The sequence below is a fragment of the Trichosurus vulpecula genome, chromosome 3 (assembly GCF_011100635.1).
Source record: "Trichosurus vulpecula isolate mTriVul1 chromosome 3, mTriVul1.pri, whole genome shotgun sequence".
NCBI classification, from domain to species: domain Eukaryota; kingdom Metazoa; phylum Chordata; class Mammalia; order Diprotodontia; family Phalangeridae; genus Trichosurus; species Trichosurus vulpecula.
The window spans coordinates 444,833,506-444,846,408 of NC_050575.1; the positions used below are offsets into that span (position 1 = coordinate 444,833,506).

A 12,903-nucleotide genomic window follows, 5' to 3' on the forward strand; every position below is an offset into this window, starting at 1 on the left:
CCGAGCGCCGCCGGACCCGCCGCCCAGCGCACAGGGACCGTGTCACGGTGACGGGAGCCGGCTGAGCGAGCGAGCGGCGCGGAGCTGCGGCGTCGGCCCCGCCTCCTGGAGGAGCCGCGCAGCCGAGCGCGGCCCGGCCCGGCCCGGCCCCAGCCCTCCTCCTCCTCCTCCTCCTCCTCCTCCTCCCCCTCCCTCTCTCCTTCCTCCTCCTCCTCCTCCTCCTCCTCCTCCTCGCCGCCGCGGCTGAGCCTGCGCTGCCCCCGCCGCTGCCGCTGCCGCCGAGCCCACCCCGCCCCCGCGGCCGGCCCGGAGCCGCCGGAGCCCGAGCCGCCCGAGCCGGAGGCAGGGCGCCCGCCCGCCTGCCCGCCGCCGCCGGCCGCTGCGGGGCCGGGCCGCTCGGTCGGTGCGGGCAGCGCCGGGGCCCCCGCGGGGACTCTGCGTGCAGCCGGAGCCCGGGAGGGGCCGCGCCGCCGCCGTCTGAACTAGGATGTCCCGACATGAAGGTGAGAGGCCGGCCTGCCGGCGCCCGAGAGGGGGAGGCCGGGCGGGCCCGGCCCGAGTCTTTGCACCGTCATGGGCTGGTGGGGGGAGGCCGCGGCGGGGCCCGTTAGCGGCGGGCCCGGGCCCGGCGGCCGATACCGGACGGACGCGGCGGCTTGGGCCTGGCGGGCGCGGCCTAGCGCCGTGCGGGGCCCGCGGGACCGGGCGGGTCGGTCCAGGCCGGAGCCCAAGCCCCCGCCCCTGGGGGCCAGGCCCGGGCGCCGCGCTGGGAGCTGGGGAGGCGCCGCCGGCTTCGCCTGGTCTCTGGGAGGGCCCTGGAAACCCCGACGCGGCCCTCCTGGCTTAGGCCGCGCCGCGTCCTGGCGCTCGGGTAACTAGCTCCCCCGGGGGACTCGGGCCCGCCGCGGCCCTGCGCCGCCCGAGCCACAGGGGGATCCGGCCGGCCCCCAGGCCCGGCCCAGCCGAATTCGGGGCCATATGGTCTGGCCGGGTGAGCGGGGCGCCCGGGCCGTCTTTGTTTCGCCACTCTGCGGCGTCTTGGGAGCCGGGGCCCGAAGCCCCGGGCGGGCGGGGGGGCGCCGCGGCCTTGGCCTCCGGGGGCTCTGCGATTGGGGGAGCGCCTTCCCTTTGAAAGTCAGCTCGATCATTGCGGGTCAGTTTGAACTTATCCCTAGTAAGTTTCCAGGAATAACCAGGCCCCGGGCCGGGTGTAGACTGGCCCCGCAGCGCTTCGGACTCGGGGCCGCGCTCTGGGAAAGTTTAAATTAAAGCAGGGAGAGAAGCTGGGGAAGACACTCCCTGCAGTACACCGGTCCACACTTATGAAGCGCCTGCTGTGTGCACGGTGCGGGGAGGATGGGGACAGGGCCCGCCGGGGCTGACTCCTGGGCTGGCAGACTCCCCGGACTCCAGCAGGTTGAACCTTCTCCGCCACTTGTTTTAGAGAGGTGTCTGGAGCCCCGAGAGGCCAAGGGATTTCCCGGAGTGACCCAGCCGGAGTCCAGCTGGTCTGGAGGCCAGCCGCTGTCCACTGCACCTCACAGCCTCCCAAGGGGCGCGGAACAATAGTAACATCACTAAGACGTTTAGGAGGTCGAGCCATTGCAACAAAGTGACATTTACAAGTTACACTTACTTCAACTTCATGAAATTTCGCCTCTTAGGTCTTAGTAATTTAAAGATGGGCTATAATAAAGCATTGGGTTTGTAATCAAATTTTAGGTGTCATGTTAAGCTTCATTCAGACTGCACATTTTAGGTGTATCCTAGCTATGCCAGGGAGATAGTGACAGCATGACATGCTCCTCACACAGCAGGCCTGTGAGTTAAAATCACATAATCATAGCCTTGGAAGGGACCTTGAGAGGTCAAATAGTCCATTCCCCTTGCTTCAGGCAGAACTATTTTTAAAGATATTTCAAGAGAAGATTGATTTCAGATCTCCCAGTAACCTTTTCTTACTGCTGAAGAGTTAGACTGTTAGACTTTTTTTCCGCATGCCTACACTAAATGCTTTGAGATCTGCAACTTAAATCCATTTTCCAACATTTGGTCTTTTCCTAGAGAACTAGTATAAAAGTCTATAGTAACTTTTGAGTTACTTTAATAACCTGGCACCTTAAAAGACTGAAACTGATTATTCTGGCAGCTTATGTTTCAAAACTAGTTAATACCACATACTCTTAAAAAAGATAACATCCCCATTAATTTTGTCCATGGGTACATTATAATAGAAAAATACCTTCCTGCTTCTCTGGATCTTATTCATGTCCCAAAGTCTGAGTGTTAAGCAGATAGCTACAAAATACTTTTAAACTTGACACTCATTAAAAATCATCATTCAGTTTGTGGATTTACGTTTTGTGAAATATTCAGCCTGAGCCAGTATTCTCCTAAGAGTTTTAGTCCATTAGTAAATTTGAGGATGATGCTCCCACTCTAATGCAGATTCATAAAGTCGCCTCCTCTCACAGTTCTTTAGATCAAATCCATTTTCTTTCATTTGTTTCTCACTGCCATAATTTTTCAACTACTGATCATCTCCATCGCTGTTATTTGAATTCTTTCTGACTCTCCTGTTCCTGTAAAGTTGTGCAGCTCAGCTGGATATAAAGATCTGAACATTGCTGATTGTAATGAGTTTGTTAAGCTTAATTTCCACTTAGGTCTCTCTGCTTCCTTTTTGGCTTGTGTGACTGTATGCATTCACTGACATCATACTGACCATTTGTTCTAATGCCCATTCTATAAACATTTTGCTGAATGTGATACTTTACAGTGAAACCATTTACCTTTGGTAAACAAGGAAGTTTGGAGTACTAAGACCTCTCTACTTGTCAAGTCTGTCTACGTACCATACCCCTAAAGTAGTGTGTTCTCTTTGGTGAAACAACAAAGGAGAGAGAGTTCACTGTTGCAGGAATGACCTTTGAACAGCTAGTGAGACTAGATCTAGAACTCCATGGGCATGTGAAGGTGAGCTTGGTGGAGCAGGTGAAACTCCTGTTTAGGCTGTTGTTGCTCAGTCCCCTGCTAGGGTGTCATTGACTAGGGAGCATGGAAAGTGGAAGCTCTTCAGTGCTGCTGAAGGGTGAACCATTTCCTTTGAATGAGGAGAGGCTGAGTCTCCAGCCTGATTCTGGAGGACAGGAGTTGCTAATTCAGTTCACAGATGCTTTGGACGAGTTGGGACAGGAGCTCTGTCCCCACCAGTATTTCCCAGCCCATTCCTTTTCCTTCAGGGAGACTCCTGAAGTGCAGTTTACCTTCTCATCCTCCTGGTCTGTAAAATGAGAGGGCTGGCCTGGATGACTGACCTCTGAGCCCCTTCCAGCTCCAAATCTGTGAGCCTGAGAAAGCTCTGACCTGAGCAGAGCTGTCATTACAGAGACATGTGACTTCCGCAATCTGCAGAGCTTGGGAGAAGAGTGAGGATGCTCTTGTCGCTCTTCCCAAATTAGGCGCCAACAGTGGCAGAATGCATTTTCTTTGAAGTTGACCTGAGACTTTGCCTGTAATCTGTATACTGAGTATCATCGATCCTAGAACTATTGATTTAGAGTTGGAAGGGGCTGTCCAGATTATCTTGTCCTAGTCCCTGATGAGGAAACTGAGGCCCAGAAGGGTGAAGTAACTTGCCAAGTCACCTCTGTTGCAAGTCAGAGGAAGCCAGGATTCTAAGCTGGTCCCCCTCCCACTGCACTACCCTGCCTCTCAAGCAAGTCAATTTTCTCTCTTCTTTTTGTATTTATCACTATTAAACCCTCTGTTGGATTTGAAATAGATGGGAGGAAGGACATTTTTCACATTTCACATGAATCTCATTTCAGTGTAGTTTGGTAAATGAAAGAATTTTTTAAAAATCATTTAAATTTTTTTACTAGGCAGAATGAAATGATATTGTGTCATACTTGGATTAGCATCATCGTTATCATAACTAGACATTTAGTGGTAATAGACTATTCAGAAGTATCTGGTCTGAAGCACTTTTAGGATATAAAAATAAACAGGTTGTTCATTGTGCCACTGATTCCCAATGTTTTTGAAATTATGATGCTCTCTTTGGTTACTTTTTTCATTTTATAGATTAGACCTGGCATGAAACTTTGAGGCCATAGAGAGGTTAAATGGCTTATCCAGCGTCATGTAGTCTTTAAGTGTAAGAGGTGGGATTTGAACTCAGCCCTTCTGGATTCCAAATCCAACACTGTATCTACTACATTCTCTTCCCTCCTCCTTCTGTGGGGAGACAATAGATGCTCTCTCCTCCCTCCAGATCCTTTTTTCTTTCACTCATGTGTACACCCCACCCATATACATGTGCTCACACAAATTAGGGATAGAGACTAGACCTATAATTTCAATGTTACAAGAACTCTCAGGTGAGAAAACGCCTCTACCAGGTTGACTCTTTATAGTCTTGAGAGAGTTTAAGTGATTTGGCCCAGGGTCTCAGAGCCAGTGTGTGTGTGTCACAGGTGGACTTGGACCCAGGACTTCTTGGCCTCTGGCCAGTCCACTGTGTCACACTGCTTCAAATTTATGTTAAACTAATTAAGATAAATTTTGTTTTGAAAACTTAGGTGTTGCAAGACCAAGCTTAGAAATCAGTTTCTTCTGATGATTCCTGTCTTCCTTCTTTTAGCATTGTAAATTGGCACTCCCACAAAAGTTTTTCCAGCTAGAAGTAACAAGTGTTTAAGTGTATACTTAACATTTAAAAAGTATTAACTTTGTATTAAAGCATTGTTTCCACCTCAACAGAGTCCCCAACTTAAAAAAACGTTGTCCCAAACTCTAAGCTCAGTGACTGATGATGTATTTGTACTTAGGATACTGACGATTATTAGATTGTGGCTCAGACTTAGGCTGACAGTTGGATTGTCTTAAATACGACTGCAGGGAAGAAACATCAGAGCTTCTGATTTTGTGCTGCTTCAGGATTAGTCTGGGGACTAGAAGCCTCCTGTTGAATCGACAGCCCTGTGTGTGTCACCCTGAGTGTGGCTGGCAGAGCTTTGACTCCTGACTTCCCAAGTCTTACTTAGCAACTGAACTCAAGGAGAGGAAGCTCCAGCTTTCAAACAAGTCAGGGCTCAACTTTGAGAGGAAAAACAATTGTTCTATGTCTTTAGAGGGAAAGTCAGGACGTACTCAGAACTTTATTTGGAGATAGCCACCAATTTCACAATCTAGAAGCTCAGCAGTGTAGCTTCTGCTTTGGAAGGGTCTTCAAGAACCTTCACGTCGGCACTGCACCGTTATTAAAGCAAGGCAAATGATTCCTTAATTTTTTAGAGTGTTATTAAATTGGTAGTACAGATTTGCCCCATTTGAGGGGCTAAATTCCCACAACTGTTTTGAATGGATGTTTAAGTGGTCTGGACGTTGAATCTATTCTGATTCCTGTAGCAATAAATGTCCTGTTTCTACTGGGAATATTAGTGTCACAGAAAAGCCGGTCATGTGAACTTCAGCTCTTATAGATATCAGTTCTCATACTATTTACAAAAGGCAGGTTTTGGAATGCTAGACCCTAAATAAAATTCCTCTGCTCTTTAAGAAGTGAATTGTGTATTTCAGTGTTTTGCTAGAGGACGTGATTTTATTTCTTAAATACGTAACCATATACCCCTTAGTCTTCAGATTTACTTAGAATATGAAATGGGAAAGCAAGGGCAGTCTTTCTTAAGGGTCACAATCATGAATATTTGTCACAATTGTTTTTATAATTTCAGGGACACTTAGAGTTAATGTAGTGATTATCAGGTCCAGCAGCTGGCCATAACCTGGAATTCCTCTGTAGAATGAGGGATTACCAAGAGCAGTCTCCCAAGGGAATGTATGCAGATGGCAAGGGAGTGAATATGGCAGGGTATTCTGAAGGAGGTGTTCAGATTCTAGTGTTAGAGATGAGGTGGGAGGAATGGAGAAGTAGAGAGGGCCAATTCCCCCCTCCTCCCCGCCATGTGAATTAATTGTAGATGCAGGTCAGTAGAAATTGGAGATGCAGAGGTTTGGTGGAGTATTGTGGGGATGAGTTTCTTAGGAGCAGCCGTTCTGGACCATGTTCTGGAGTGGAAATGTGACTCAAGGGTTTGTTTTTTTTGGGGGGGGGGTGGAGGGGAGATTATCTGAGATAGAAGCACTTCTAACACCCCTTAAGGCAGGATCCTTAAACTTTTTTGGGTCCCAGAGCCCTTTGGCAGACTAGTGAAGCCTGTGGACGGACCCCTTTGGAGAACGTTTTGAAATACATAAAAGAAAATGCATAGAATTACAAAGAAACCCAATTATATTGTAATACTGTTATCAAAATATTAAAATAAACCTTCAGGGAGCCCAAGTAAAGAACCCCTGTGGAAGCTGTTGAGGTATTGCTGAGAGGATGCTTGGCATTGAGGAGACTGGCCTGCTCCGCTTTGCTCCATAGTCCCTCTTTTGCCTTGTGGCCGTAGGTGAGCTATTTTTCGTATCTCTAAAAGGAAGGTGGTCGAATAAGATAGCTAAGTTCCCTTCTAGCTAAAATACGGCAGATCGGAAATGATGTTTCATTGTTTTAATAATGTCTTTGAATGCCCAGGGTCTAGCCATTTTCTGCATATATGCTAGCTGCTCTGGCTTCTTTGGGAGGGGTTATTAAGGGAGTGGTCCTGAACTATGATTTAATTAGTTTGGAAACTCCTGATGAAATTCCTTCTGTTCTTAAAGTTGCTCTCTTGGCTGGCCGGTGAGCATCTATTTAGTATATGTCAAAGGCAATACTTAAATCCACGTTTTCCTGACTTCAGGGCCATCTTGTTTACTACTCTGCCGTAGTCGGTTCTGACAATTTTGATTTCATTTTAGCAACTAAATACATATTATTTGCAAAAACGCTACGATAGGAACTTAGGAAAATATAAAGAGGTGGTATATTGGAATCAGAATTTGAGTTCAGATCTGAGCTCATTCATCGCTTTCCCTCTGTAGGCCTCAGTTTCCACATCTTTATTGTCTTAGAAGTTTCCATCTGGGAACCTCTCTGATCTTAGATCTTATGGGTCTCTGCCCCTGTGGCACATAAGATTGCATTTGGAGGATGTGCCATGTGTGTGCATAAAATAAGGACCATGGTATTTGCCTTAGGTATTGTGTCAGTGAGCAATATATAAGGAAGCCAGAGTTGTGGGTACAGTCTTATATTTGAGATCAGCTGATTTCACTGTTCCATGGCTGCAAACTAGAACCCTAACCCCAGCCAGCCATCCTAACAAATGCATGCCATTCGTCTTAAGGTAAATTAGGAGGGAAGATATGAGTGGACTAGCACCGCTTTATCATTTTTATTAGAAAAAGCAACATCTCCTGATGATTGCAGGTCAGTGTTTCAACAATTTGGCTGGCAGCTGCTGTGGGGGTGAAAAAACGAACACAAGCCCAACAACGGGGATGCTGCAAACCCAGGCTCTTTTGATCTGCTTTACTAAGGAAAGCAATGTTAAAGGGTTAACAATCTTACTTTAATCCAACATACAAATATAACTCAATTAGTTCAGGAGGAAAAGCCAGCAACCTGAACTTCAGAGCAAATAAAAGCAAATCACAAACATCCAACAGACAGACCTTGTCTGATTCAAATCTCAATGCATAGTTAGCAGAGTTTAACAAAGTCCAAACACCTGGGTTTACAAGCTGAAGGGCTCTTAACTACAGCTGCCCAGAGTGTCCACATCAGCACTCTGCCAAGAGTGAGAGCCCTAAGCAAATAGCTCTTTCTTGTCTTTTGCACTTTAACCATCATCAAACTTCATCTGAGCGACCAGAACTTAAGCTCTTACTATTGGCTCTGGTCTTGGCAACTCCGTTTAGGACCCTGAGGGCTTCACGCCCACATAGGCTTAGCACCTAGTAGCTAGGGGTTTTGGGCCTACTTGGGAGGAAGATATAATCAGATCTCCCTTCATTGGCCCCACTTGGAGCCCCACCTTAGTTACCAATGCAGGCAGTAGTATCATTTTCTGACAGGACAGAAGCTCAAGGGGCATCATTCAACAGAATATTTATTTAGCATCTACTTAGTGCTAGAAAGAAGACAAATATGAGTAGGATATACTCACTGCTTTTAAGGCACCCTCTTGTGGTAGGGGAGAGAGCAGCCGAAGAGAGGCCCGGTCTTCTAGAAGTTTATGGTCTTTACTGGAGCCTAGAAGCACAGCAGTGGGACAAATGTAGCCTGGGAGAGGGGAAGAGAGGGCATTCCAGGCCCAAGGAACATTTGGAAGAAGATAATACAGAGTAAACAAACCAATTTACAAGAAAGTGCCAGAAGGGACGCTGGAAAGGTAGATGGGGACACTAAAGAATCTGGACTTTAGTTGTGGACATTAGGGACTCTTCAAGAGTTTTGAGTGGCAGGTTCTCATTGAAGGTGTAATTTAAGATTACTCAGACACTACCAGTTTGTAGGGTACATTGGAATGAAGGCACTCAGGAGCCTATTGCAGTTTTGCCAGATCGAGGTAGTAAGGGTGTGGAGAAGGGGGAAGGAATGCTTAGGAGGGCTTTCCTGGGTGTGCTAGATAGAATTTTGGTGAGGGGGGTGGGAATCCAAGGTTTTCACATTATAATTTGCCTGAATTGTGGGCTTTTTTTTTTCATTTGCATCTGCTCCGAGTAGGTGAACTATTGTATAACAAGATATAGTAAGAGAACTTTAATTAGAAGGCAGTCAAATGCTGAGCTAATGGGAGAGCTCTTAGGGCAGTCTTTGACAGGTGTTTTCTACTAAAATTTCTTGTTTGGATCTATTTTTATCTTACTATAATTCTAAGCTCGAGATCAGCAACCTTTCCTAAGTGACATTCAGAGCTTCCTTTCTTCTCTGTTTTAAAGTTTTACATGCTAGTAATAACTTTTTAAAATCCTTTTTGAATTAATAAGCTCCCTATAACTCCCAGATAACTGCCTGGAAGGACAGGTGAGTTGAAGTGTCATTTAGATACACTCATATTTAATTTTTGCCAAAGACAACAGTAAAATCTTGCCTTTTGTGACTCGGGTGGGTCTGGGAAGTGAAGGAGAGGGTTTGTTAGGAGAGCTTTTAGAAAAACTGTGGGTTCAGGAGGGGAGAAAAAGCAAGAGCATTTTATGTTAGCTGAATGTGGAGGAGATGCCGGAAAGAAAACCTCCTCTTTTAGAACTGAGCAGAATGCAGCCTTCTCTCTTTGGGGCTCCACTTTCCCATGAACTGGCATGTACATTTCTTTCTTCAGTACTTTTACTACCATAAGATCCTAGGTCTAGAGCAGGAAAAGACCTCAGAGACCATCTGTTTCAAGCCCATTGTTTTACAGAGAAAGAAGGGAGTTACTTGGCCAGGGTCACCCACATCAAGTCAGGTGGCTCCACGTTAGAATTTAGGCCTTTTGACTCCTGAGCTGCTGCGTCTTCTATTGTAGGCTTACAAAGGAAATCAATTATATTGAAATATACATATAAAATATATGTCTCTATATATTTTTAAAGCAAGATTTTAAACTTCAGACTTAAACTAATCAATTACGCTAACATTTGGGACACATAAGTCAACTCCATATGTGTGTATGTCTATATACACACATATGTGCACATACATACACACTTGCTACATATCCAGTATAAAGAGTGCTTATTATCTTTAGTGTTTCTCATTTACTCTACTTAGTGTTCTGCCTACTTATACATTTTTTGCTTTAAATAATATCTTAGACTCTTAGTTCTGTCATCTGAACTCTCAGAGCACTTATGCATACAGAATTCTGGGGTTTTTCATTATGGGTTGGACCTTAGAGATGATCTCATCCGTTGTTACAGAAGAGGAAACTGAGGCCCCGAATCCCCTACCTCCTTAGTAACAAGGTAGAGCTGGAACCCAGATATTGGCTCTTCTGCTGTCTGTGGCAGAACATTTTGGGTCTTATTTATGTGGTCTTTATTGGTGCTTAGGGAGAAAAAAAGAGCAATTTTAGTGTTTATTTTGTTGTTTAGTTGTTTTTCAGTTGTAGACTCGTCGTGGCCCCATTTGGGGTTTTCTTGGCAAAGATACTGGAGTGGTTGGCCATTTCCTTCTCCAGCTCATTTTACAGATGAGGAAACTGAGGCAAACAAGGTTAAGTGACCTATCCAGGGTCACACAGCTAGTAAGTGTCTGAGGCTGGATTTGAACTCAGGAAGGTGAGTCTTCGTGATGCCAGGCCCAGAGCTCCATCTCCACTGCTCCACCTTGCTTCCTTTTCTGTGGTTAGCTAGCTATGCCTATTGTTAATATGGAAAAGTTTATATAAAAGTTCTCCTGCCGTGTTCCACTAATACTTTTGTAATGTGTGGATTAGTCTAAGTATTTGTATAAAAATTCATTTACCTGCTTATATTCTTGCCACTTTTAAACTAGGTGTGAGTAATAGAGAGGCAAGTTAAACAGCAGCAATGGAGAGGCAGGTTTGTTGCAATCATACTTTCTCTGGAAGATTGACATGATCCAGTCTTGGAAAGCTAAGGATGACTGTTAAAAAGGAACCATGACTTGATTTGCTGTTTTAGTAAGGCAGTAAATTTTTAATCTCCCTTACCCCAATCATTTTAACATTTAAGTATTATTAACAGTAATATTAATTCTGAGGTATATGTGACATATGAAATAAGTTTTATATATATGTGGAGATGGGAATAATTTTCATTTTTCATGAGAGAAAATGGCAATCAGAACCGTATCAGTAGCAGTGAACACCCAACTCCCGGTCTGACTTTTTATTGGGGTATGCTGAAGTTAAATTAGAGATCAGCATACCCTCCAGTTACTGCCTTTGTTTCTTTATGTGAGGGGCGAGACCTTTCTGGGTCTCTGTTTTTGCTCCTGTGGAAAACGAGTGGGTGCTTCTAATTAAAGAACAGTTCAGTTTCACAGAGAGTGAATAGAATCACATCTCTTAATGTTCTTCTAGCTCTATGATCCTTTCTATTCTTGTGTGGAAATACTCGTCAGATTATTCTTCTCCTCTGTTTAATGTTAATCATATTTACATAGCTCTAGCGTTAATTTTAGTCTTAACTGGTTGATTTGCTATTCACCTAGACCAGTAGTCCTGTGTGCCTTTTTAAAGGAAAAAATAAAATGTCATGAGAGCATATGTGAGAATTTTTGGGGTATTTTTGTATTTAACCAGAGGTATAGAAAGAAATGAAATGTTCTTCCATTTTTCTAAGGCATTTTCTACAAGCTGGTTGGAAGCTACCAGAGACAAGGAGGCATCAGAAATCTGCATTTCAAACCGATGGGCATATCTGAGCCACCTTTTTAGACACTTGGCTGTTGTCTTTGGGAATGGAGGTATACAAAACAGAATCATCAGATACAGGTCAATTTTAGGTCACCTAAATTTCATTTTTTTTTTTAACAAATTTATTCTGATAAATAGATCTTCTTGGTCTTTCCTACCAAGTTCTGTCCCATTCCATTAACTGTACTATTCTTTGATGGAGGTGGGAGGTGGCATGGTGAAAAGGGTGCTTGGTTGGAGTCTTTGTATCCTTTTTTGCTCTTTACGCATCCTAATCTCAGCATTGAGATTGGTCTGCACTTCCAGGGTTGTGAAAAGCTCTAGCTGCTCACTTTTGTCCCTGTTTGTATCTATATGCTTGACTAATGTTGTTGTTGTGCCTTGTACATGTGTTTAACTTGCTGGTCACCACTCCCTGTCTTAAAATGTCTTCTTGAGTTTTTCCTTCTTAGGACCTAGGATCGAACTTTTATGCTATTTTCCGCAAAGTTATTTGGGCAACTTTACTTTTACTTTGACAAAACAAAATCTAACCATGCAAATAGCCATCAATCTATGTGTTCCTACTTCCTTAATAAAAATGTAGTGACTAGCAGCCCGTGTGACTGAAAGATTTTTGAGGTGAGTTTGGGTTTGTCTTCCCTAAATCTTAAAAGTCCCTAAGTTCCCTACTTACTTATGTGTGTTTTATACTTAAAAAGTCCCTGAATTCCCTGCTTCCTCAGGGAAGTGGGACTTGTAGAGAATATATATGTCTTATTTCAAATCAGTATAATCAGCCGTTCTCCCTTCTGATCACACAGGAAAATTGAACCTTATTTTCATTCCTGCCTGCTTCTCCTAAGACTTTGCAAGTTACCTTTCTCCTGCTTTTCTCTCTTTTCTTTTCTCCTGGGTCCTTCCCATCTTCTTCCAAACCTGCCCAAGTATCTAGAATATTCAGAAAGCCTTCCCATGATCCTCTTACTTTAACTGTTGCTCCTCTCCTCATCTGTAAAGCTTTTGGAAAAAGCTACAGGAACAACAGCATTGTCTGTACCTAATGCCTACAGTCTCCTAACACCTACCCTGCCTGTTCCTAAAGCTGTTCTTTCAAAAGTCACTGTTGACCTCTTCTTCATCAAATCTTGCCAGGTTTTTTCTGTCTTTTCCTTGACCTCGTTGCTATTGCTGATCCCTGCTACTGTTCTGACCTTCCTTGGCTTCAGAAACTCAGCTCTTTCTGGTTCTCGAACTCCTGATGTTCCTTTATTTCTTCTTCTCCTTGCCCCCTTCCCAAGCCAAACACTTGAAGAGAGCAGTGCAGTTTACCCTGTGTCTTCTCCTTTCTATGATTGTCATTCCTACTTCTCCTTCATCTGATTCCCTTCTTTCTTTATATTCCCTGCTGTAAATAATAGCTGGTATTTATATAGTGTTTTAAGGTTTGCAAAATATTATACATAGATCTTCTCTTTTAGCCTCTCAACAACCCTGTGAGGTATTAAAGATGTTGTTACGTATCATCTCCATTCTATAGATGAGGACAGTGAGGGAACAGAGAGTGGCTTATCCATGGACATACAGCTGATCTGTGTCACAGACAGGATTTGAGCCAAGATGTCTC

The 12,903-nt window shown here is 44.7% G+C and overlaps 1 protein-coding gene across 1 annotated transcript in view; it reads left to right on the forward strand.

Moving 5' to 3' along the window:
- The first annotated feature begins 384 nt into the window (after positions 1-384).
- Positions 385-12,903, forward strand: part of KCMF1 (potassium channel modulatory factor 1) — a 116,293-nt gene continuing 103,774 nt past the window's right edge. The window contains exon 1 of the mRNA XM_036750965.1: positions 385-503. Within this exon, the coding sequence (XP_036606860.1) occupies positions 488-503 (16 nt within the window). The 5' untranslated portion in view covers positions 385-487. The remainder of the gene's footprint in view (positions 504-12,903) is intronic.